Source organism: Opisthocomus hoazin, chromosome 4, assembly GCF_030867145.1.
Source record: "Opisthocomus hoazin isolate bOpiHoa1 chromosome 4, bOpiHoa1.hap1, whole genome shotgun sequence".
Taxonomy (NCBI): Eukaryota; Metazoa; Chordata; class Aves; order Opisthocomiformes; family Opisthocomidae; genus Opisthocomus; species Opisthocomus hoazin.
This window is the reverse complement of record NC_134417.1, coordinates 9,417,986-9,443,748: the sequence shown is the minus strand read 5'-3', so window position 1 is coordinate 9,443,748 and position 25,763 is coordinate 9,417,986. Positions and strand designations below refer to the sequence as shown.

General features: G+C 43.4%; 1 protein-coding gene across 4 annotated transcripts; it reads right to left on the bottom strand.

Moving 5' to 3' along the window:
• Positions 1–137: 137 nt before the first annotated feature.
• Positions 138–23,356, bottom strand: LOC104337981 (guanylate cyclase soluble subunit beta-2). Of its 4 annotated transcripts, none has more exons than XM_075417863.1 (16): positions 23,284–23,356; positions 22,589–22,662; positions 21,630–21,724; positions 21,275–21,435; positions 20,770–20,869; positions 19,428–19,648; positions 19,235–19,340; positions 17,502–17,605; positions 15,735–15,951; positions 11,212–11,532; positions 10,319–10,467; positions 7,922–8,068; positions 7,507–7,661; positions 5,292–5,506; positions 5,082–5,204; positions 138–4,321 (listed from the first exon to the last, which is right to left on the bottom strand). In XM_075417863.1, exons 1-16 carry the CDS (start codon positions 23,284–23,286, stop codon positions 4,170–4,172), a joined length of 2,343 nt encoding a protein of 780 aa, XP_075273978.1. In that variant the 5' UTR covers positions 23,287–23,356; the 3' UTR covers positions 138–4,169. The 4 variants fall into 4 exon arrangements, with proteins under 4 accessions (XP_075273978.1, XP_075273979.1, XP_075273980.1 ...); XM_075417864.1 differs by having other exon boundaries at positions 5,328–5,506; XM_075417865.1 differs by lacking the exon at positions 23,284–23,356 and having other exon boundaries at positions 21,630–21,761; positions 22,589–22,651.
• Between the last annotated feature and the right edge of the window lie 2,407 nt (positions 23,357–25,763).

Below are 25,763 nucleotides of genomic sequence, written 5' to 3'. Positions count from 1 at the left end.
CAAAATAAATGTGAGAGAAAACTACAAACAGCTTATAAAAAATGAAGAGTGCTTATTAGTTCTAGTCACATGAGTAAAGATAGTGTCCCACATTTTTATTTTGATTACAAGTATTTATGGAACCAAAATACTGCACATTGATATTTCTTTATGTACAAGCAATATTGATGACTGAATATTGCACAGAGAACGCATGAATAGTAGCTGTTTGTACCGATAACTTGAAGGACAATTTTCATCTCATTGTCTACTCTTAAACTGTTGAGCCTTCAAAAGTGAAAGCAGAGACCTGGTGGATAAAAAATTCCTTCTGGATTTTCCATGATGCTGTATACTCCTATAAAAATCTGTGCTTCTTTTTTCATTTTGAAATTCACCATGTTTTGTATATTCATTTTTAATATATTCTCACAAATGAAGTAGTAATTTAAATTTCACTGCTATTTTATTTGTGGATTTTATTTTCAGCTGGGGTCCATACAGAGTTGCATTGTCATGTCAGAAGTAATGAATCAATGACTTCCAGCAAATGAGGTTACAGTTTGGAAAGTTTACTGAACAGCTCATTTTAGAAGGCATTTACAGGGAAGTGCTACTTAAATGCTTTAAAGAAAGCTTCATTGTCAGAAACTAGACACTATATATGTGCTCAGTTAAGTACCTAAATCCAGTTGATTTCACTTGGCAAAGCAACAACAAGTGTCTTTGAAAATCTGGCCCCTAGACCTTTAAGGTACCCAAGCTTTTGACGATCCATGCTTGAACATCAGATTAACAGGATTTAGGAATCCGTATGCTTCAGCTAGCTTTCAAAAGTCTCAACTTTTAAGTTTTCTAAGTCTCAACTTCCATGAAGCAGTAGTGGGAATTCTCTTCTCCCACCCTTTTTGTGTCAATTCGATGTAGATCGGTCACTGACACAAAGACTGTGTATTAGTGAGCATATGACAATCTTAATTGTAGTGGGCTGCCAATTCTGGTATCACAAAAATACACAAAACTTTGTGTAAGGTCAAGAAATTAAACTCACTGGACATTTATTAGAGGTATAATGGTCTTAAACTTTTGTATTCTCATAGGGAAAAAGAACAAAAAGTGGAAGGGAGAAGAGGGAAAGGAATCAAAGTAGTCATTGACAAATGGCAGTCAGTATATTAATGGACAGATTTATTTTTTAATGATATTTTTGCAGTCTTTAGCAGTGCCCACAGATTTAAGAACACATGATGATGCACAGGCACGTTAATTTTTAAAAGCAGTTGTGCAGATTTGACCTAGCTCTGCATCTCCAAGAGAACCAGATTGTAGCAGAGGCTGCAGAGAAACCACAGAGCACATCAGTTTTACCACAGTACAGCATGAAGTAATTTGCCATGGAGCATTACTGGCAATTAAAACATTCCAATATTAAACATTCATAGATTATTCAGTGAAAAAAAAGGGCAGGTATAAGCAAAGCAAACGTTGAAATTTGGACAGAGAGATACAGGAAGCAATTAAGCCATGGTCCTTTTCTCTTTTCTTCCCAAAGAGGATCTATACAAGTTCAGAGGAGTTCTGGGCTTCTACCCAAAGCCACTCTGGAACATGTATTAAACCCTAGAATACACACTAAACCCTAGTCACTGATGGCCAGGCTTGTTGCACTCTGGAGTGTTCCCAATGGGAAATCCTTCCTTTCAGAGAGGTGGTCAGTGATCTTCAGCCACGCAGGTACAGGACTGCGAGAGCAGCTGAGACAGCAAGAGGTTCCCTCCTGCGTTAGAACTGGCCACGGAGAGTTGTACCCTCCTGTGTCAGGCTTGTGCTTGGGGCTAAGTGGCTGTATATCTCCATAGCAAAAGCCAATAAAGATGGAGTCCACCACTGCCATTTGTTAAATGACGTGTTCTCCGTTCCATCAGCAGGAATAGTCATGAGTAGTGAAATGCGTCTCTCGGAGACTAAAGTCTTGTCAGAGTTGTTTCTCGACTTAAATCAGTGGGATAGCACTGATTTAACTGTTACTTCACATTTACGTCATTGTAAGCGAGAGAGAAATTGGGTATTGTCTTTCTTTAGTAAAGTCTTTTTAAAGCTAAGATCGTAATACAGTAGTGCAAAACCATGAGCACTGGACCAGGAGGGAGGAGTTACTAAGGATGAAGGTGAAATTTAGACATTGTGTGTCACAGTCAAATGTTTAAAATCTTGATACCCAACTTAATAATAATAATCCTTAGACACATCTTCAATCTACAGTAGATCTCACCCTTGCTAAAATAATGAACAGTGCCTAGATAGCAAAATCCTTATAAATAAATAAATAAATAAACAAACGAATCCCACCATTCATAAAACTGCCCTCTCCCAGAATAGTGCTGCTCAGCTGTATCGTGGGAAGCGCTGATGTTAAAAGGTGCGTACATCAGCATTTCAGCCAGAGCCAGGGGCACCCTCCTGGGTGAATTTTCTGGTCAAACCCACTTACCGTACTTTGTTTCACAGTGTGGCGTGATCTCAAAGGACACGAATGGATCTCTTCTGGATGCAGCTAAATCAGAGGCTGTGCTTATAAGGTGCTCCAAAAGCTAATGGGTATTCAGTGAGTGGGACCACACTAGCCAGCTCTCTGAAATGCCCATAGTGTGGACAAACAGCACTGATGTTTCACTCTGCACATCCTGCTCTACTGCTCTGCACCACCTGCTGACGTAGATGGAGCCATACAGCACCCAGAGCAGGGAGCTACTGCCTTAGATATTCAAAAAGAAAATCTAACCAGGTGAAATTACATCTTGTTATACTGTAGACAGGAGGAGACATCTTTCATCAGTCTTACTTCTCTGTCTGGTGTTTGAAGAGCCTCACTCTTGCTGCAGACACACAGGTGGAAATGTGATGCTCCAGACTGTAACAAAGCAGTAACACTATCATCTTCTCCAGTGAGTTTTTGCTCAAAGTGCAAATGGGTCTCGTGCTTGCATCCTTAGACAACGAAGCACGCTGAAAGGTAATAACTCAGTGCGTGGGCGCATCTCCTGTCAAAGTGACCCAGTACGAGCACATTCCACCCACTCCAAGCTCCATTTACAGGAGTGAGAGGACAATTTATGATGTGCCAGGTTGTCCACAACCTTTATATCCGCTGTATTTTTGCTTCTACATTTTAAATCCTTGACAGCTGAACTTCAATTTTTCTCTGCCATTTCTGATCAGGTGTAATCTAAGAATATATCAGCACAGAAGTAATTCAGCAGAGAAGCCTCTGACATCAGGTAAGTGATGTTGATCTTTAACACTGTTATTTTCAATTATATTAACAACATTAATTTCAGCACTGACAGGCTCCCTCTGTAGTCCTGAAACTTTATTTTTGTTTAGCTGGGGTGAAAAAATGAGAAATAAATGTGCAACTTGTTTGAAGGTCTCAGATAGTTCATAGGCTTTGAACAAGCCTTCAGTGTTTTGATGAATTGCTACGTAATTCTACTACGTGCATGTCCTCCTACAATCTCCTAAGCACAGCATGGACAGCTGGTTCAGAGGTTACAGATGGCTTTTTTTACTGTTGTGTGCTATAAATTATGCAATGTTGTCTCCTCAGGATGGAAAAATACAGGTCGTCTTAGATCTATTCTGCACTTCTACCGCATAATGCCTTTACCCAATAAAAGACCTGCTTATAGAGCAAACTGTTGTCACAGTTAAAATGTAGATCAAACTCTGCTAACCTTACATGGGGAAGTTGCTGGCTGTGCTGAAGTCAAGACAGATGGTCACTTCAGGGAATGTTTCTTTTATGGCAAGTGCTCATTTGAGTAGGAATATTTCTAGCTGGATGAGTCACTCTTTCTTGATTGCTGCATGAGATACCAAAAAGTGATTTTTACGTAGGGATATTCAAAGACATGGCAGAGACTGGAAAATATATCTTCAAAGCATCTTGTAGTAGTTTTCTTCTTCAGTGAGAGTATTACATGATATGTGTAGATTAATTTAAAAAAAATATCCTTGCTTTCTTTTTGCTAAATACTGTGATGAAATGTCATTTTCATTTTTCTTTTTTCCTTTTTTTCTTTTTTTTTAACAAAATCATGTGCTACTTGATATACAAAATCAGTCCCACAACAGCAAAATGTATTAAATCATAATAAAATTGCTCTGTTTGATGTAAAAAAGTAAGAAACTTAGAGTAAAGTGCAAAAATTAGAGCGAACATTTCTAATCTGTGGCTCTTCAGTAGCAGGTTTGACTCTTCCCCGGTTTAGAGGACAAGGAGCATCATCTGCATGCTGGTTGCCATGGAGACTCCCATCACTTCTGGAATCGTAAGTTTTGCCTGAAAGGAAACACTCCTTTAGCGTGAGTCTTTAATGACCATAGAGGTTTCTGTTTGTCAGCACACTATATACTAGATTAACTACCGTGTCTGAGCAGGTAGGAGGGAAGGGAGTTAAATATTTTCTGGTAATTAGGAGCAACATATTTAGTCTGTATAAAATCCACAAAATATGCAAATAGAATTACAAGACTTTCTGCATTAGAATAGACTGTTATGGTATCAAATCCATTATCTCTTTTTCAGTATCAGCTAATTCAAAGGAGAATGAACTTTCATTATAGAACATGGCCATGGCGATAGATCCTTCTAACCGCTGCAGGAGACTGGCTTGAGGACTGCCAGGCTGCATAGCCAGTGAGGTCTCTCTGTCTCTCCAGCTTCAGTTGATAAGGGCTTCCCTGAATAATAATGGCAGCTCTTGTAGGAAAAGATGTGTATGTGAACAATGGGGTCTACCCATATGAAGAGCTGTCTAACATTTATCCATTCTGTTTGCTCGAAGGACTCTCGGATTTGACAGCTACACCAGCTTCTTTCACGCTAGTGCACAAGTAACACCTGGTATTGTTCTGAAGGGGAGTTTATTTGGCCCTCAACACTGTGCAGAATGGTTAGTTTAACCAACACTGATACATTCGCATGAATTTCTGGCTTGAGTAAAATGGTGGTTATTCAGAAGAGGACTATAACAAAGCTGCAAGATGAAACCTCAGTTACTTCCTAGTTCTGTTGTCTTTGCTAGATGGTAAGTAAATACCTGTTAAATCTGCAATTTTAGCTTGATTTCTTCTTTTGAGGCTGTTTTGAGCATCTGTGAGGTTATCAATATACTTCATTGCAATGGCTGGGGTCTGATCCTTCTCTGGCTGAGTTTGAGTAACTGAAAGAAGAACAGACAAGGGTATTTAACTGAGTTGCATAGCGTTGATTTGTTCAAGGAGGGAAAGATATGTCAAGTTCACTCTACCTGGCTGATGACAACTTGGTATTGTTTCAGTCCTACCTTCTAGAAATGACTGAACAGTTTCATGGCCAGAATCCAAGTCCTTCATTGGCCTTCCCATAATCTCATTCTCAGTTGCAGTTTTATTTCTAACAAGGAAGTATGTGTGCATTTTCCCTTTGCCTTTTACTTCTATTTCTCCTCTTTCAGTGATCTCAAAATTCTTGTATTTTAGGCATCTAAAATATCAGAAGCAAAACCACACACGAAAATTCAAGATTAGCAAAAATTGCGCTGATGTTTTAGAAGAGCTATTGTAATCTAAGCAATCAAATCACAACAGCCTATGAAACATAGTCTTGATCCATAAACAACTGCGGGTTTGTTTATTCAGCCGTTTATTCAAGCCTGCTTTGCTTTTATACTTTACATGTACAGCCTGATTAAAAATGAGTGGATCACATAGTCAGATACTTCAGTATGATGGAGGGTTCTCTCTACTGGAGAGAGTCCAGCGGAGGGCTGCAAGGATGGTGAGGGGACTGGAACATCTCCCCTACGAGGAGAGGCTGAGGGAGCTGGGCTTGTTTAGCCTGAAGAAGAGAAGGCTGCGAGGGGACCTAATAAATGCTTATAAATATCTGAAGGGTGGGTGTCAGGAGGATGGGGCCAAGCTCTTTTCAGTGGTGCCCAGTGACAGGACAAGGGGCAATGGGCACAAACTGAGGCACAGGAAGTTCCGTCTGAACATGAGGAAGAACTTCTTCCCCCTGAGGGTGACAGAGCCCTGGAACAGGCTGCCCAGGGAGGTTGTGGAGTCTCCTTCTCTGGAGATATTCAAGACCCGCCTGGACAAGGTCCTGTGCAGCCTGCTGTAGGTGACCCTGCTTTGGCAGGAGGGTTGGACTAGATGACCCACAGAGGTCCCTTCCAACCCCTACCATTCTGTGATTCTGTGGTTCTTACTGACCAGTAAGTAGAAATTACGAACTGAGGCAGCCAATATCAGTTAGACAGAACGATCTCCAGTTATTTCATCAGAGAAGGCAATCAGGTTCATCAAGCATTATTTACTCTCAGTAAATCCAGACTGGCTATTCCAAATAGCCTTCTGCATGTGTCCAAAAACGGCTTCCGAGAGGACTCGATTTTCACTGGGACTGACATGAGGCTGAGCAGCCTACAGTTCCTCAGCCTGACCTCCTTGCTCTTTATCAATATACGTGTAACATCCAGCTTTCTTCAGTTGCTACAGTGCTGATCTTCACGATCTTTCAAAGATGACAGTCAGCAGCACTGTAACACCATCACCCAGCTCTCTCATTACCCTTGGATGCATCCGGTCTGCTCCCATACACTTCTGTAGACTGAGCTTTTTCAAAAGATCCCTGACCTGATCCTCTTCCAATACTGGTGCTTCACCTGCTCCTTGAACCCTGACTCTCAGTGTAGGGACCTTGAAGACCTCATCAGTGAAGACGGAGGCAAGAGAGGCCTTGAGTAACTCAGCCTTTATTTAGGGCACTGTCACTAAATCACCTGCCACAGCAGGTCCACGTTTCCATTTATACTTCTCTGCTTACTTAGCAGATGCTCCTCTTATTGCCTTTGAACCTTCTTTGCCCATTCCAATACTAGCTGAACTCTGGCTTTCCTAACACCATTCCTGTGTGCCCAGACGCTTTCGTACTACTCCTTTGTAGCTTGTCTTCACTTCCATCTCTTCCATATATATTACATGCATACATAAAATTCTTGAAAATGTAGCATTTAATTATTATTGACATGAGTTTTAGGAAAGTAAATTCCCCACTGTATCAATAGGATAGTGGGTTATGCAGTTAATCCTCAGTAAGTGCAAATAAGAATTTTACCAAAATTATTGTCCTCAGAGAGATTTTAAAGCTTTTGTTATGCAGGATGTCAAATGAAATGTTCTGACCATCTTTCTAGCATCTACCTCCCTCTATCAATAATTCCAAATAAGCCATCACAATTATTTTTTTCCCATATTTTGCTCTCTAGGATCGAGACTCTCAAACCTCTGTCTCCATATACCAGGGCACTTTAAATAATCAGAACAAATAAAACACTTTGCAAGCAGTGATTTTTCTTTAAAAGTAAGCTGCATAAATCAGTAACTAAAGACAGCACCATCTACATCCTAAAGGTGCAGCTACCAAGGCAGTGGATTTTTGTACAGCTTTGAACAGGCAAGGTTTCCATCATAGTTACTCACTGATAGGCACTGGAGCTTAGATGAATTTTACTTGGGACACCATGACTCTCCATGCGGGAAGCTATATTCACCGTGTCTCCAAACAAGCAATAACGAGGCATCTTTTCTCCAACAACTCCAGCCAAGACAGGACCTGTATGGATCCCAACTCTGATCTTTACAAAGACATAAAACACCCCCCAAAAATGCCACTTGTTATTTAACATCTTTCTTAATGATCATCCTAACACAGCACTGGACACCAGTAAAATACCAAATATCCACATGGAGAGGCTCTTTGTGAAAAAAGCACCTATGTGGGCCAAAGCCACAGAAGAGTCAAAAGAAGCTCTTTGATGTTCTACTGCAATACATTTACCAGAAGCCGACCCAAGAAGCAGACAGACACACATGCATCTTTGCATTAACAACTTACTTGGATCGGATTTCCAGAAACTGGGTTCTGTACTCCTTTAGCTGCTATTATCATCCCCAAGGCAAAGTTAGCAACTCGCTCAGCATGAGTGGGTACAGGCACAGGAACACCACCTACTACCATATAGGCATCTCCAATTGTCTCCACCTTTAATTGAGAGGGACAAGCATGTGAGCATGCCATGTACATCTTGCTCAGGTTAGTGCTTTGCTGTCTGGGGCTCTTCTTACCTGCATTGACTGCCCCTTCCTTCTAAAAGATGTTTCCAATCGCTAAAAAGCTCTAGCATGCGTGAGGTTCCTTGAGACAGGGATTCAGTCCTTGACTCCACACTAAAAGATTCTGTGCATTCTGTCCCTGCTTACTTGACCCATTTTAGACATCAGTGTGAGAGACCCTAAGGAGTAAGAGATGCTGTGAAAGTGTCAGACTTCTTGCTGCCTTCCTACCCAGGGCAGACCTATATGCAAAGACCTATCCCCGAGCACAGGCTCCTGAGCCAGGAGGTTATCTGATAGCTTAGTGCTGTTAATTAGCTCTAATTCACAATTGGTTTTAAAAGCACGTTTCTTCTTAAAAAGCGATTTCTTTTTCAGAAAGTCACAACAAATCAAGGTAGTATATTCACTGGTGATTATTATTACGGGGTTCACATACAATTAAGAAACCTACAATCTCCAAGATGTCAGAGAATACAAAGGGTGCCCTAAGCAGGTCAGGAGCATCCTTCCTTACAACCAGCTGTTTTCCCACAGCATGCTGCAGCCTGTGAGACAGACGCTGCAGGGTTCGTCCTCCTTCAGACATCCAGTTCCCTCGAAGTGCCTGATAAGGCACCTGAGAAATATGTTGGAGTTTGTCCCCATACCAGAGGTTTTGCAGGGAATACAACAGGCCTGTCTGAAACACAGAATTCTCAAATGTTTAAAAATCACTGTAAAAGACTGTTATGTGGCAAGGAAATTTTCTAAACTGCTCTTATGAGACTTCATTGCTACATTTACCATCAGTAAATAGGAAATTAGTTTAAATTAGATTAACTGGATTTCTTAAAAATGAACACCAATAGGAGAGCGGTAACATAATTTAATCTTCGGGTTTGGTCATTAACACAATATCTTAAACCAGTTCAGCGCACTAGTCTCAAAAAATCTGTTCCTGTATATGTCTTCTATTGAGATAGCCAACCCACAGTAATGCCAGTAATTTTCTGTAACAAATTAAAAACAACTGTAAAAAGCCACTAATGCAAATAGATTCCCTAATTATTTTTAGGCTGTGGTTGGAGATTTAATTTAACAGGATTTATTCACAGCTTCAGACATTTATAAGCTTGGGCCAAGTTCCTTTGATCAATTTCAATATTTCATTTCTTTCTCCATTCCCTGAAATAGTAATCTTGTCCTCCCTCTCTGTACCTTAGTAACCTCCTTCAATATTAATAGGAGTTCTATGCAGGCATCAAAAGGAGATTATTATAGTGACAGATAATTTACTCATGACGTATGATTTAGATAGAATACGATGCTAATTTATCCTAAAATCTGTGGGCCATATCCTGGATGCTTCAATTATAGTTTCCTTGCAAAGGCAGAGATTCTTCTGATTTCCCAGTACAATTTATTGCGGGATGAACTTCATGCCTTGCCTGAGCAAGGAATGAATGAGATTTGCATTTCACCCTTTACTATTTCTGCCTTCCTAAATACTTCATGTGCTGGGGACAGACAGAAACTTTGGACTTACTCTTCAGCTTGTCAAACCTGGGTAGCTCTGGAGATGTTAATAACGCTATTATTTTATGTCAGCAAGGGTTCTGATCCTTCCAGCACAGTTTTGGAGACACCATGTACATTACAGTCTAGATCTAATCAATGTTCTTTGGGGTCAGCAGGAGATCTACACCATTGCCCAAGATCTCCATGAAGTAAAAGAATGTCTAGGTATTATCTGGGTGTTGTTTATAATGTAATTTCCCACCAAAGGAGACACTTAATGACACAGCAACCTATTCACAACAGGTTGGAATAAAAGAGCTAGGAAAATTATTCAAATTGGTCCATACACTAGGATATACTGCCATGCTGGGTACACATTTGAGAGAGGAGAGAGCAACATGTATGACAGCACAGCCACTATGGTATTAGCATTGTGGAATGAGACTCCAGCCCATTGTAGACGTTACATTCCTGCCCGAAAATTTTAAACACGTTTGAACAAACCTCTGCCTGTTTTTCAGTTTCTCTGTATGGCCACTACAAACATGCAATATTTTATGGTATATCAGAAATCATGCTGGACTGAAGAGGATGTAAGTGCATTTAAAGACAAGAAACCAAAACAACAACAAAATAATTTTCCAGACTATTTCTACAGCTTTTATCGATCAGTACATACCTTGTACACATCATGCACTGTGGTCAGTCTGTCAAATCGCAGGTACATTGAATTTAACATGAGAACTATCTGAATAGGCTCACATTGGGCACAAATGTTGGTAAAGGTCACAACATCACTGAACAATATAGTGCACTCCTTGAACTCTCCTGTGAGCAGAAAGACCAGCAGTAAGTACTTGTAATGGCTAGACAATCACAACATCTGTTTGAGACCTGTTTGCAAAGACTAATTTCTCGACATGCTTTTAGGACATATGACCTATCAGTTGTACGGGTGCTGATACGAGAGAGAGATGTCGATATAAAAGTATATCAAAGATAAGAATCATCGCACATCTCAATCCAGACATCTGAATACATCCTTTTGTCAATCCATATTTGTGATATACTTAGCTCTTTACAGCTAACTTCATGTATGTGCTTACTAAAGGGAATTTAAGCATATTCTTACTTGCTATCCTTAATCACAATCAGAATCATGGTGATTCTAGGTTTATACATAGCATAGAGGAACTAAGAGAATTTTCTAGGAAAGACCAATGTCTATTCCTTTCATCTTTGAGCCCTCATTTCTCTGTATACCCACGTTAAAAAACAAAATCTCAGTTTACTGTTGAAACATTTTGTTCCCTGAACGGGCAGCTGCTACCACCTTTCACCTCCTAGAGAACAAATTTGGCAAACAGCTTCCAAAACTTTGTTTGAAAGAGTAGTATAATCTTTATTATCAGTGAGATTAAGGTTCTGTGGTCCTCCTCCCACCCATGAATGTCACCAAGTGGAGAGTGTACTCCACGACAGTGGCAATGGGGCTGTGCCAGCACCCCAGTCCCTCTACCACCTTCCCCTGGTGCATGAATCATGTATCACGAATGGATCCTGTTCATTCACCTGCCTCAACTCGCTTCCCCTCTTTCAGCTGGTTGGCCACGTGCTGAGGAAGCATGGCATAGAGCAGAGCTTCAGTCTTTTTCTTCTCTTCCTCCAGGTGCTTTGACAGTATCCGCAGTTCTTCCTTCTTCCTCTCCAGCTGGTTAGAGAGCTCCATCTCTGCTAGTCGCTGCTGATTGAGAAGAATCAAATCCCTGGTCACGTCATGAGGTGCAATGTCTGCAATATGCATCTGTCGTTCCTCCAGCTCGTGCAAAGTGCGAAGCAAAGGTGAGCAGAGATAGAGCATGCACTGCAAGGACTCCATCCAGATCATCTGGCCTGTTTGAAACAAGCATCGGTAAGAGTTTTCAGCAGCTTGGACTTTCACGTGATGCTCAGTATTACTGAGGTTAATTTTAGGGGATGAGTTCTAAGGACAGTGCCTTTTGTAGGATCTGGGGCATCACAGCAACCACTCTGTTTTCTGGAATTAGAGGTGGACTTGTTTGGAGGACGTACGCTAGGCAAATAAAAAATGGCAGAACCCAGAAAGCAGTCACTCATTCATTGAAACTGCTAGGCAGAGCCCCACCATGCTACAGGTCCCTCCTCTTCATGAGGAACGCCATATCTCGCAATATCTCACTTCTCGTCTGCTACTAGTTCTTGAGCTGTTCCTGAAGCCAGTCAGTCAGCATCATGCATGGGGAACTGAGACTCACAGAGATTAAGTGAAATGTTTAATTTCACAGTGGGTAATAAGTGGCCCCAGTAAAGTCAACGGAGCCTTCCTTCCTGGAGGCTGGAGCTTTTGGTCACTATGATCATCTAAATAAGCAGGTACAAAAACACCTGAAAGGTAGAAGGGATTTTTGGTAGAGGACTGAGTTTTTGTTTTCTTTGTTGAGATTTGGTTATGGTTTTGATTTTTTTATATTTTATTATTACTATTATTCTTTATTTGCTTCAAAAGTATCCTTGGTTTCTGAACAGCAATCTAGGAATGCCTATTTCTTTCTTTCTCCCTCAGCGCATACCCAGGGCAACTGGATAAACAGCTTGAAAACTAACAGGATTGGAACATCAGAGATACCACGTGAATTAACTCTGACAGCATAAGAGGAAGTAACGTTGTACCTGTGACTAGTTAAAGTTCCTTGTTTTGGTAACATCATTTTTTTCAAGGCCTCCCTAAAGTCTTAATTTTTTCTGAATCTCAGGAATACCAGATTTGATACTCATTATATAAAGGTGAAAGGAGAGAAGGGAAAGTTAAGTCATATTATATAGTTCAGAGAGGCAAAACTGAGGTCACAGAACGTTTAAACTAAATGCCATTATAGTTAATTACATGAAGCAGAGAATCATTCCATACTCATTCCTCTCAGTAAAAATAAAGCAAGCAATGTATCTTTTTTGCTAAAATAATTTAATGTGGTAAACTCTTACGTAACATTGGGAGTGAGGGGGAAGCGAAGACAGAAATCCGAATCTGCAAATCCAACTACAAAAAATAAAAGCACAGCTAACTAATCTATTTTTATCCACATTTGAAACCCAGCCAGTGGCAAATAACTCCCCTCGAAGGCATAAATTAAAAATGAATCACATATTCACATTTTAGAACTCAAAATGCATGGAGGTGCCGGGGCAGCCATTTCTTTCCTCCAGCTGTAGCAGTGTTATCAGGACTTTGTCTCTACGCGCTTCCCTCGTCCCCCTGCCCCTTCCCACCCCTCAGCTGGCGGACGGGAACCGGGCGCTGGCAGGAATGATGCTTGCGGAGCATTACTGCAGGAACGCAATGCTCGCCCCACGTTTCATTCTCGTCTGTACGTGCCAAAGATGCAGTCCAAGATCTGTGGACTGGCATTGCCTGTGCTGGGTGGCTGGGTTTAAAATGTTGTTCCACGTACAAAGCAGTAATTTCTTTGGCAAAGAAAATTCTTAGCAGTGCGAAGCAATTCTGGGTCGGATGCATAGGCTGATGTGTAGAGCTATGGGGAGGTGAGGCCTGGACAGGTACTTTTACACAGCTCAGTGCATCGCCATGCTGAGCCCGGTGGCTCTACGAGCAGAAGCTGGCTCTGAGGGCTGGCCTCGTGTCCCTTCCACAGGTCCCCAGTGAAGCAGAAGGGCGTAACTGAGGGCTGGGGAGATTCACAGAGCAACTGGCATTGAATCCCAACCAAAACCAAGAGTGACAATACAACCGAGTTGCAGGGATCACCCCCAGAGTAATGCCTTACGTTATATATCTAGTTCTAACCTCTGGAAAGAAAAACACACGGGGCAGCACTATGCGGGAAACTCTTGTACCTCTTCCGGGAAATGGGCATGACTGGGCACCTCTTCCGCACAGCATGGGGAAAAAGCAGGAGGAACCAGAGGTTTCTGTGCAGTTTCAGGGCTACCATGTCACTGGGATCACAGAGGCGCGGTGGGGTAGTTCACACAGCTGGAGCACTGGAAAGGCTGAACACAAGGACAGGCAGGCAAGGAGGGGAAGATGCCTTTTATGTGAGAGAGCAAGGGAATGCATGGAGCTCTGACTAGGGCTGGGTGATCAGCCAGCTGAGAGCTTCTATATAAGGATTAGAGGGCAGACCAATATGGGTGACATTGTGACGGGTGCCTGCTACAGATGCCTTGCTCAGGAAGAAAAAGCAGATGAGACCTTCTCAAGACAGGTGGAGGAAACGTCATGGTGGACTTTAGCTACTTTGATATCTGCATGACAGACAACACAGCAGGCCACAAGCAATTCAGGTTTCTGGAGTGCACTGGGGCACTGACACAGGTGAGCTTCCTGACACAAGTGATCGATGAGTGGAGGTGTCCCGCTTAGACTTCATACTTACAAACAGTGAAGAACTACTGATGTGAAAGCTGGGCGCAGCCTTGGCCACAATTAGTGTGCGATGGTGGAGTGCAGGAACCTGAGAGCAGTGAACAAGGCAAAAAAGCAAGATCGTAACACTGAACTTCAGAAGACTGGACTTTGTCCCATTCAGGGATCTGCCTGGAGGAATCCCATTGGATACAGTCTTGCAAAGAAGAAGGGTCCAGAAGAGCTGGTTGATTTCCAAGGATCTCCTCTTCCAAGTTCAGGAGTGGTCTATCCCAATGTACAGTAAGTCAAGCAAACATGGCAGGGACCTGTATGGATGAGCAAGGAGCTCCTGACTAAACTCAAACGTAAAAAACAAAGAATACAACAGGCAAAAGCTGGGTCAGATCACCCCAGAGGAAGAGACAGGGCTGAAAAAGCCAGAATCCACCTGGATTTGCATCTGTTGAGGAACAAGAAGGGCTTCTACATGTATATGAGCAGCAAAAGGAAGACCAGTGAAAATGTGGGCCTGCTGCTGAATGGGGCAAGGGATCTGCTGAGAAAGGACGTGGAAAAGTCCAAGGTACTCAGTGCTTTCTTTGCTGCAGTCTTTGTTGATAAGAATTGTCCTTCAGGACTCTCAGGACCCTGAGACTAGTGGGGAAGCCTGGAGCAATGACTCCATTGTCACAGGAGGTTCAGGTTAGTAAACATTTAAACAAATTGGACCTTCAGAAATCCAGGAGACCCGGTGTGATACATCCAGGAGTGCTGAAGGAGCTGGCCGGCATCATTGTGAGTCCACTCGCAATTAGTTTTGAAAGTCATGGTGACTGGGGGAGATTCCTAAGGACTGGAAGAAAGTAAATGTCACTCCTATTTTCACGAAGTAAAGGATGGAGGACGTGGGAAGGCTTGGAGCATCTGTCATATAGGGAGAAGCTAAGAGAGCCGGGATTGTTCAGCCTAGAGAAGACAAGCCTCAGAGGGAGCTTATCAGTATGTACAAATACCTCACAGGGGGGAGTAAAAATACTTAGCTCAGCGGTATCCAATGAAAGGACAAGAGACAATGGACACTAATTGAAGTGAAGGAATTCCATTTAAACATAAGAAAAAACTTTTTCATTGTAAGAGTGGTTAAACACTGGAATGGGTCACCCAGGGAGGTCATGCAGTTTCCATCCTTGAACATCTTCAAAACCCAACTATTCACGGTCCTGAGTAACCCGCTCTAGTTGACCCAGCTTTGAGCAGGGATGGACTAGACAATCTCCAGAAGTCCCTTCCAAACTCAACTGGAGTTGAGTCAACTCTACGACTCTGTGAATAACTGAGACTAGAGGTGGTTCAGAAAACAATCTAATCCTCCTTTGGCCTTGCCCCTGTTACTCAGTAAACCTGCAAAGATGTGGGGTTTGCAGCGTTAGAAAAACACTGTCGTTCTAAGCCTTTCCAATGGGAGCACAGTTGTTATTTCTGACTGAAAGCCTTTAAAATCTGGTGAGGTAATAGCAGAATTTGTCTACAAGCATCTTAAAGTAACGCTTCTCTAAACAGAACCATCTAATCCTCTTCTCACTGCACAAAGACAAGTCCATTTATAGGATTTGTGTGAAGACAGGAGCCCACAGAAAGGCATTAGTTCAACTCCAGCGTAATTCCTGATTTAATATGAACACTTATGCTATTGAAAACAGTGAAGTACCTCTCAGCTCTAGCATTGGCCGTTGTTTCCATGACTGTGGCATCATCTCTCTTCTAGTTTGGAAAACAAATTGGCTGTTGATGAATTTCTGAATGCTAGAGATGGTGAAGGGTACTTCTGGGTGAACGATACTGAAATAGTGATCCAAGCAGACGCCCACGGTCTGTAGGCCAGGTACAATCTTTTGAATGCTCACCCCAGCTTGCTTCACTTTGAGCTTAAAAAGAAAATACGGACAATGTGTTATAATTCGTATCCTGTTGGGGTTCAGGCCAAGCTACAGCTGATCACTGTTTATACATGTACACACACTTAGCCTTGCTGTACTACATGGATTATTTCTGAGCAAATTTTCTGTTATTAGTGTATTACCGCAAAGGTCTGAATGAGTGTCCTTCACAGCAAGACGAAGCCCCCCCAAAGGAATGCTGTTATCCGAATGATCTTCCGTATCAATTGTTAAAAACAAAACAAAACTATCTGCTATCATCATTGTTTTCATTTGTGTAGGCCTAAAGAATAGCCTTGCAGGTAGCTGCAAGAGGAAATTAGAGATCCCAGCATGCATCCTGCATTCCAAAAAGAAAATAACTGTGGCATAAAACGTCTTGGCAAATACTAATTTTCTAATGGATGCCATGGGTTACCTTCTCTTAACTATTGCTGTGTGAAGGTTTAGTCATTCTCTTTTAGCCTGCTGACCATACATGAGCTCTTAACTCTTGCAGAAATGTCCACTCTGCCTTCACTGCTTGTCATCAGAGATATTGAAGCTCTGACCTAGCTACCAATAATGGGTGCAGGACTTGCCTTTTTTTCCACACTAGTAAGTCTATCAAACTATGCAGACTGGATGTCTTGAAAGGTTTAAACCTCTGAGCTTTGGCTAATGTGGACAGTGGCACAAAGCAGACTATGTGCTCTGGAATCTCTACCAGCATGATGCCAAAATAGGTTCCCTGAGTGGCTGTATTCAGCTTTCTTCTGCTTCTGTTCTCAGTTTCTCCTTTCTTTCCTCCTGTCTTAAGCTCATATTCTCTGCACAGAATTGGGAGCAAGAGAAAATGTAGCCTGGTAGGAACCCAGGCTAGTTGGAAATCAGACACAGGGCAGTCCCTGCCAAGAGAAGGGCAATTCCATTGCTGCAGAGCATGTGTGCACAGGAGAGGAGACTCAGTCCTCCTCTGGAAGATAAAGAGAATTTTTGGTCCAGTTTCTGTTACATGGAACTAATTGGCATGCTGCCTGATTTAGTAGGTAGCTGGGTTTTCCCAGCAGAACCATGCAGGGGTAGACTCAGGAAGAAAGCAGAGCCTCAATTGCCAGCAAAGCCCTACAAAATCCTTTGGATAGACTGCTAACTGGGAGGAGAGGGTGACTAGCTATTAGTACAAAGCAACTTTAAAGGATGGGTTGTGTCTCTGGCACATCCAAGGGCAGGAAGGTGGCCAGAAACCTCAGAAAACTCTGTTCAGTGTTTGGTAACGGATAGACTGCTGCAGTAAAACTTGTTGGCACATCTGCAGCTGTTTCACACATGGTAATCTCCATAAATTCAAAGGAGATTCCTTTCTGAAATGATCCGGATCCAGCTGTATGAGTGACTTTTATTGCATGTCTCTGTACAGAGCACTTCTGCAAGTCCTACAAATGAGCGTGCCCTGTATACCGAGCACATGTAGCAGTGAGCTGTAGGACAGCCAAAACAGAAGACAAGTACTGTATAGCTTATGCAAAGTAAAGGCCCTTACCACATGCTTGTCCTACCTCTTTGTCAAAAACCATATGAAAAGGAAGTCCATTGCAAAATGTTTTTGTGTCAATCCAGAGGCTCTTGGGATAAACAGGATCAAATCCTCTCAGAAGCTTACCTGTGGCAAGATAAATGTGCAGTTTTTAGTTGTGTTGCTCCTCATAAAACCAGTCAGCATTAACACTCAGTGAGACACGATCCTATATCATAATGAGTGAAGACAAAGTAAACAGGGAGTGGGTCCAGAAATGTGCATGCATCTGTGCTAAATGCTCTGCAGTTTAATGCACAACTGATTAGCAACTAATCCGAGTTGGCTGCGAGTTTAAAACTTCACCACACAAAAAGCACAGAGCATTAGATGCATGAAATTATGTGGAAACAGTAATAATAGATGAACAAATGTAGATGTTGCTCTGTGAATTTGCAGATGTCATGGCAATATAACACAGCTATATCCCACAAAAATGTACACAGAAGTGGATTTAATAAAATTTACTAGCTACTAAGGAACACGTATGGAGAAAAAAACGCAGCATGATCTGGGTTTCAGTTTCCTGTACAAAGAACTCTAGTCTGTAGCACAAAGACCAAATTACTGTTCGGTTTCCATTTTACTTACCCTGCGGGTTTTTTTTCAGAATGGTCACAAATCTACAGAGCAGGTTGTGCTTGCTAGCGAACAGATATTTTGGTAAAATGAATAAAATGGGTAAAATAGTCAAAAGAGCTCATCTGACTGAAGCACCCAAAGCCTTTCATCTTCACAGTATAAAGTTGGAATCTCCAGTAACCCACAACAATCCAAGGGATGATTATTTCAAGTGATCTTTTTCCCCTATGACAGTTACTCCAGTAAACTCTGCTTGATAACAAATGCTCAAGTCACACAGGAGACCAGTGAAAAAGATTACAAATTTAGGGCCCAATTTCTAGACCTCTTACTGCTTCAAGGGAAGTCAATGTGGGTTCTTCATTTTTCAAAGGCTGGCTCTTGAGAACTCTTGCATGTATTCTTAAAGGATTTTATTTTTTTTACGTAATAATGCTATTCTAAATTTTTATTTTTAATATATATTAATCCTTACTCAATATATCTGCTCTTGTAATGCATGTGGCATTGCACCAGATTATATCAGGTTCAATTTTTCACTCCTCACAGAATCCAGACAGCTTGGATTCTCATTCCTCTCGGGGAATCAAAAGATCCTAATTGAAAAAAATCCTTCCATTTTCCAAACATATATAAGCATATACTATATAAAGGTATAAACAGAGATTACTAGATTAGCAGTAGATTTTTGGCAGTGGAGGGTGAAATCTGGCTTTCAGAATTTACTACATTTGATAACTTTGTAAAGGAGTAGCAGCTACCAAGATAAAAAACACTCTCTTAAATTCATCATCTTAGACTGAGTGACATGAGAAGGAAGTATCAAATTTACCACACAATGACATTTTATAGAAAAATACTTTTCAGAAAAAAACCCTGTTTAAGAGATGAAAGTGACAGGTCATATTCCATTTAAGTATCTGTCATTACTAAGCATGCTTATTATCTGCAATTTTTCTTTGATTATCGGTGTCTAACTGAAAGAAACTTAACCAGAAACATTTTGAAAAGATGCAGAGGAAATATGAATGCTAACTTCAAAATGGATGGGTGGGTGGAGATAGGGAGGCTTGCTGACTTTCTTGCTGAAGAGACTCAGAAATGATGACAAGGTGCCTCTGAAGAAGCTCTCACCTTTTCCTAGTGTGATTATTCCTCTTACTGTTTTCCAGTGACTTTTCTTGACAGGACAAACAGAGTTTCCTCTGTCTCTAACTGTATTCTTGGCTTTTTCAAGGCCCTGTCAAAATAAATCCAAAGAGAAATTCAAAAGTGTTTTTATTTTAATCATATTTTAATAGTATAGTGATAATGGATATTAAAATACCTCTTTATTCAGTTGGTTCTCAATTTTTTTTTCAGAATCAGTAAGATATTGAGATGAGGAAGAAAATATATTTCTTTCCTTGTACGAGAATACAGGGTTTTGAGTGACAAGAAAAACAATATGTTCTTTTTTCCCAGTTCTTTCTTCTTCCTCGGTTTGATTGACTATTTCCATTGAAATCTCAATGTTAAAAAAATCCAGGGCTGCTGCACCAATGATTCCTGAAGGGGAAACAAAAAAAACAAAGTATTGCAAAGAACAAACCCCGTCTATTTTCCCTTTTAGAGGGCCCACAGTGGAATTTCACTGTTTCAGAAATCACTTTTCCGAAGGACTCTGGAAGAAGAAAGCAACCCGTTGTTACCTATGTCATTCCTACTACCATTGCTGTGGTAAGAATATGTGCATAGGAGATAATCTTTAAAGTTACCGTTTCCTTTGTCTTGCCTGATGACAAATGCTTATTTTCCCTAGAAGCAGCCCAGCAGGATACCTGAAGAATGTGTCCAAATAGTCATACATAGCAATAATATGAATTCCCATTAACCCAAAAAGTGCAGGGGGTCTAAAGAGATTCTGGTATAACAATCTATTTCAGTTGTTGCAGAGTATTTTCTTTTGAAAGGAAGGAAATATCTTTCCTGAAGATGCACAATCACTCCTCTCATTTCTGCTTAACTATTAGGCAAAATACTGGACAATGACATGAAAGCTCTGTCTGCAATTCCAAATAGTTCTGTGCTTCAATAGGAACATGAAATGCATATTGACAAAGGGAAAGTTTTGATAAACTTCTAAATTCAGCAGCATCTATGAAGGAAAGGAACATGACCATCTCTTGCGGACTTAAAGCTGTTTAACCCTTGCACGAGTACAACTGCGCAGGGCTCAACAGTAGCTTTACAGATTGCAGGTACTGCAGGAGTATTTATTACAGGATGGATGGACGTCTTCAACTATAATTTTGACTTCACTGTAATTTAAGGAGCATGAGTCACTGAGAACTAATCAACAGTTAGACACAATAAGCATCATGAACTTTAATTTTTCTTCCAGTAAGGGAATTCTATCGGAAATCTACAGCAGGAATGGAGACTTGTAGCCTGGGTTGTCATATCGTAAATCTTGATGAAGCTACTGGGAGCTAGGAGTGACTGGGCAGTAGGGATATACCAGGGTGAGATGTCTGGTGACTAAACTCTACCAGGCTTCAATTCCATGGCCAGTCCTCATCTGAAAAAAAGATTCTGAAACCAGAGCAAAGTATATCTGCAAATACATGATTATTCTGTATATATACTGCATTACCAGCTGACCTGTACTCTGCATTCTATCTGATTACCTGGCACAATGTGGCACAGACCTCTTCTATCTGAATAGTAGTGTAAATGCATTGACCCATCTTCATTCTTTTCTACTCTAAAGGATGGTGCATTCATCTCCTGAGAAAAAACAAAGAAAAACAAAACTTTAATATCTTTTTCTGACAAAGAAATTAAGAATACTGGTGAATTCCACTTGTACAAAAGTATCCCATGTCTTAATAAAATAAGCAGTAATACGAATAAACTGAAATATAAAAAATGAAGTATGTTCACCTGTGAAGGAAAATCTAGTATGCATTGCAACCAATGTACTAAATAACTTATAAAGTGGAGGCCTACTCAGAAAAAAAAATATTTTAAAATACTATCCTAACATTTTGGAGTAATCCTTTCAGAACATAGGAGAGCCTGCTATAGCATCTTGTTCCATGATTTGTTAACACCTATGAGATGCTGTTCCTTGTGTTGCGAACTCTGGCAGAGTCCACGCATACCTGCTTGGTAATTACTACTAGAACTTGCCTGGTAAGAAAGGGACAGGTAGCTGTGCAATGCATCTAGGTTCTCTATGAACTCGTAGAGATTTCCACCCAGTGTCCTCAGCATGTGGTCATAGCCTGAGCGTTTACAGAATTCAAAGAAATACTCTCCAAACTCTCTCAGAACCATGTCAGCAGGAACACCTAGCAAAACAAAGACACCTTAATAAATACAAAAGGCTTGGAAGTTTTTGCAATGCTGTCAGGAGGATTAAGAGTGAATGCAGAAAATGTGCAACATAGGGAGGACATTCCAAAGAGCACAGGAGCCCAAAACCTGGGCTGCAGTCTCAGGCTTGACCCAGGATGGTTCATTTTTGAGGCATGGTGACACATACCTAATATTTTGCAGGCTTTGTCAACAAGCTGCATCGTGATCTCATCTTTGTACACCTCAAAAGTCAAGAAAGAATCCTGGACTCCAGCCTGGAGTCTGTAACGGAGAAGACAATATTCTTGTCTCAGCAGTGCTGTAAATGTAACGTGTTCTGGTGACCCAATTGGCATTCATTAAGCACAGTTTGCTGTCAGCCCACTCCTTAGCCTCCTTCACGCGTGATATTGGAACACACTGCTTCGCCTGATGGTTTAAGTGTTGCTTTAGCACAGCTGAATGGAGGTGTCCACCTCCCCATTTCCACTATTTCACTTTATGGTATCATGGTGAACTCTTTCGAGGATGAGGGCATCATTCTGGGGGGGGGCTAAAGTCAGTGGAGCCTTAGCTTGTCTCCTGGTCTACTGGCCTGCTGTTCAGTGTGGCCACAATACCAAGATCTTGGGTCGCCACAGACTTGACCAAAAACTTGCTGATTTTTTACACTTTTATATTTTGGCTCCAAAGGCTCCCATGTGTATGTATATAAGTACCATTTTTATATCTTTATCTCTTGAAAAATGCCACAAAGCTCATCAAGTAAAGAAAAAACAAAGACTATATATTTACTGCTTTTCTGAAGGTACTGGAATGAAACCGATTTCATACCAAGGACGACATCTTTTCAGTGCAATTACTTTTTGATAGTGTCACAGTGAGCCAGTGAGCCTACTGCACAGTTGTCTATAAGCCTAAATGTCATCCTTAATTATCTGATATAACAAATTAATTGGGACAAATTAGTATCAGAGTATGAAGTGTTACAAAGTAAGAAACTCCTGCTTTTGTCCTACCAGTTGCTTCTAATAATTACTTGCGATACACATCAGCTGCCATTTACCAGCGAGAATCTGTAATCCTCAGCTGCTTAACTCCTGCGCGTTTTCCTCCCATACACTACATTTATTGGGAACACATTACCTTAATTTTTCCCACGTTTCTTCACCATACTTCTCAACCACCAAAGACTTCAGGCATGTATTTATAAATCCATACTGCAAAAGCAAATATGTGAACATGGAAATGATATACTGACATTTCAAAACGCAGCCCAAACGCCGCCTTTTGGTATTTAAGATTTGCGTCGCAAAAGAGAAAGCAAATAACGTTTGACAGCCAATGCGCCTTTCAGTGAACAGCACAGCCCGTACCTCGGCACCTCCCCAGCCTGCAGCCAGCCGCGCCGGACCCGCTCCACCCCGCCTCGCAGCTGAGGACCCGGCGGGAGCGGCGGCCGCGCAGCGCTGCGGCCCCGGGAGGCAGCTGGGCTCCGGCCGCTGCCGCCGGCCTTAGCGCCCGCCAGCCGCAGGCGGGGGTGCGGAGCGGGGGGCAACGGCCGAGGGGCAGCCGCCAGCAGCACCCTCACGGGCGCGGCGGGCCGAACCCCCGGGGCAGCGCCGGGCAGCGCCCTGGCCCCGGCCCGGCGGGCAGAGGCTCTCGGCCGGCTGGTCCCTCGGGCCGGGAGTCCCCGGCCGGAGCCGACTGCCCGTCCCGCCTCGCCCCCGCTCCCCTCCCGCAGGCAGCCTGGCACCGCCCGGGGTTGGAGCGGGCTCCGAACGGACGGCCCGACTCCGCGTGAGTCCCCTGCCCGCCCGCTCCGCTCACCGCGCACCCACCATCCTGCCGCCGCCGTCTCCGCCGAGCCCGCCCCGCCGCTGCCCGCCCGGGGGCGGCGGCGCGGCCAGGCCCGGCCCCGCCGCTCTGGGCCGCCGCTGCCAGCCGGTGCCTCCCGGAGCGGCACGGCGCGGGGGTCCTTCTGCCCGCCCGCTCTCCAGGCGAAGGCGCGGCTCCCCGTGACCGCCGGCGCTGCGGGAGCTGGGAGCGACGGCCGGGAGCACCTCTGCGAAACGGCATCGCTGCCACGGGCGCGGGTCCCGGCGGCTGCCCGGTCCCGGCTGCCCGCCGCGGGAGCCTGCGGCACGGCCAGGCGGTGAGGGCAGAGGCGAGGGCAGCCGTGCCGCCCGGGTCCCCGCCGCCCGAGGCCTCGCTGGAGGGTGACAAGAGAGCAGCGTGTCCGTTTCCAAGGCTTTTTAAACACTGCCCTTAGCAGAGCAGGAGCGGCGATGGCGGCCTCAGTAACGGCACTCGCCCAAGGACAGGCTCGTGGGGAGAAGCAGCGTCTTTGGTCCGGCGGGTGGGTGCCATGGGGCCGTGCGTTGGTGCCGTGGGCCTGGCGGGAGGGCAGCCACTCGCCCACGGCTGCCCGTCGCCCAGGTGGGGTTTGCAGCCGCCGGCCATCTGAGGGGAAAGGACAGCAGCAGGGTGCTGGCAGGAATCCGGTGATCGGTTTTAGGTGCAATGAATTCATCAGTTTTAGTGCCTGGCAGAATTATCTTGGCTCCTAGGTTTGTTTTTGGAAGAATTATTCATGTGCCATTTTCAAGAGCAAATCCTGAGAGAACACGATGGAGAACTGTTTGGGGAAAAACACTCTTCCCCCGCTAAAGACGAGTTTCTGTCCCCTGTCAGCCGAACAGGCACCCAGAGCCCCGTGGGTGGTGGAAGCCCCGTCTCGCCCATGCTGTTGTTGCCGCTTGGTGCGGGCTTGCTGGATGCTATGGGGACGACGTACTGAGCTGGCGCTCCGTGCCAGCCTGGCAGGGAAGGTTTCGCTAGTGCTGTGGTGATCCAAGGTGGTGTGCATTGCTCTGTCTCCGATCGCTCAGCCCTCTTCACAGGCGCAGTACGTGTTCAGCAGGTACATCAAAACCTGGGGGCAGCTCTATACCGGGTATGGGTGCTGCTTTTTTAACGACCACAGCCCTCCCACCAGCCCCATCGTCTCCTCGGTACTGCCCTCAACTTTCCATCCCACAGACACTAGTGACTCTGATGAGAGCTCTCTGATCAATAAAAGCTGTCTTCTTGGCCAAATGCTGGTCGGAGCTGGGCTCAGGAGAAGAGAAGTAGCGAAAACCCGTACACCCACTGTGTTCCCGCAGCGGCGTGTCGAGGGCTAGCTGATGTCCTGGGTTCAGCTGGAATAGAGTTAATTTTCACAAGAAGCTGGTTGGGCTGACCCAAACAGCCAATCAAGTGGGATATTCTAGACCGTGTGATGCCATGCTCAGTATTTAAGTGGGGAGCTAGCTGAAGGAGGGGCTTTTGCTACTCAGGAGCAAGCTGAGCATTGGAGTGGTGAGAACACTGCATGTTGTCTATGCTTCTTATCAGTATTATTGGTTGTTGTTTTCTTCTCCCTTTGCCAGTCTGTTAAACTGTTCTCATCCCAATCCATGAGTTTTTGCCTTTTTTCCTTCTGATTCTGCTCCCTGTCCCCCTGGGGACTGTTCTCATCCCAATCCATGAGTTTTTGCCTTTTTTCCTTCTGATTCTGCTCCCTGTCCCCCCGGGGAGGGGGAAGGAGTAAGAGAGTAACTGCAGGGTTCTTTTGTTGCGAATTGAGGCAAAACCACAACAGTTCTTGGCGCCCAACATGGGGCATGCATACAACAGCAGTTTTGTACTAAATGTGCTATAGCTATAGTTGTTATAAAGTGGCAAGCTCCTGTGTGGGTTGTGGAATTGGTTGTTTGCGCTGCTTACCTCTTTATTTTGCTGAGCTTTGGAGCATGTTGGTACAAACAATGGCTGTGTGCTTTGTCCTAGTGTTGACAGCCTTGCTGTATTGTGGAAGCTACCTTGTAGAGACGATGAGGGAATGCATCTCCCTCTTTCTACCTGGGATTTCTGTGGATAGTTTTATTAGGCAGGCTCCCGAAGTCTGTGTTCACCCTCACGTGAGCTGTCTAATGCTTCTAGTTAATACTGTTGGCATATTATGGGTTTTGTGGAATGTGGTCTCATCCTGGTATAAGAGAAAACAGATTCTGGGTGAGGCAATACTGAAACGTGCCCTAAAACAGCCGGTCCCTGAGTGGCAGGGTGTGTGGAAGGATCTGGGCAGGTTCCTAGGATGGTTATCACCTCCCATAGCCTGAGATTTTACCCCTGAACAGGCAAACAACCTGGGCAAACTTACACACCACCTGATAGAAGGGTACCTTATTTACCTCAATGAAAACCAGCAGCTTCTAGCACTGTACTGGGGTCTGGCCTGTGCCTATCAAGCCACAGCTCAGTACTCTCAGAAGAC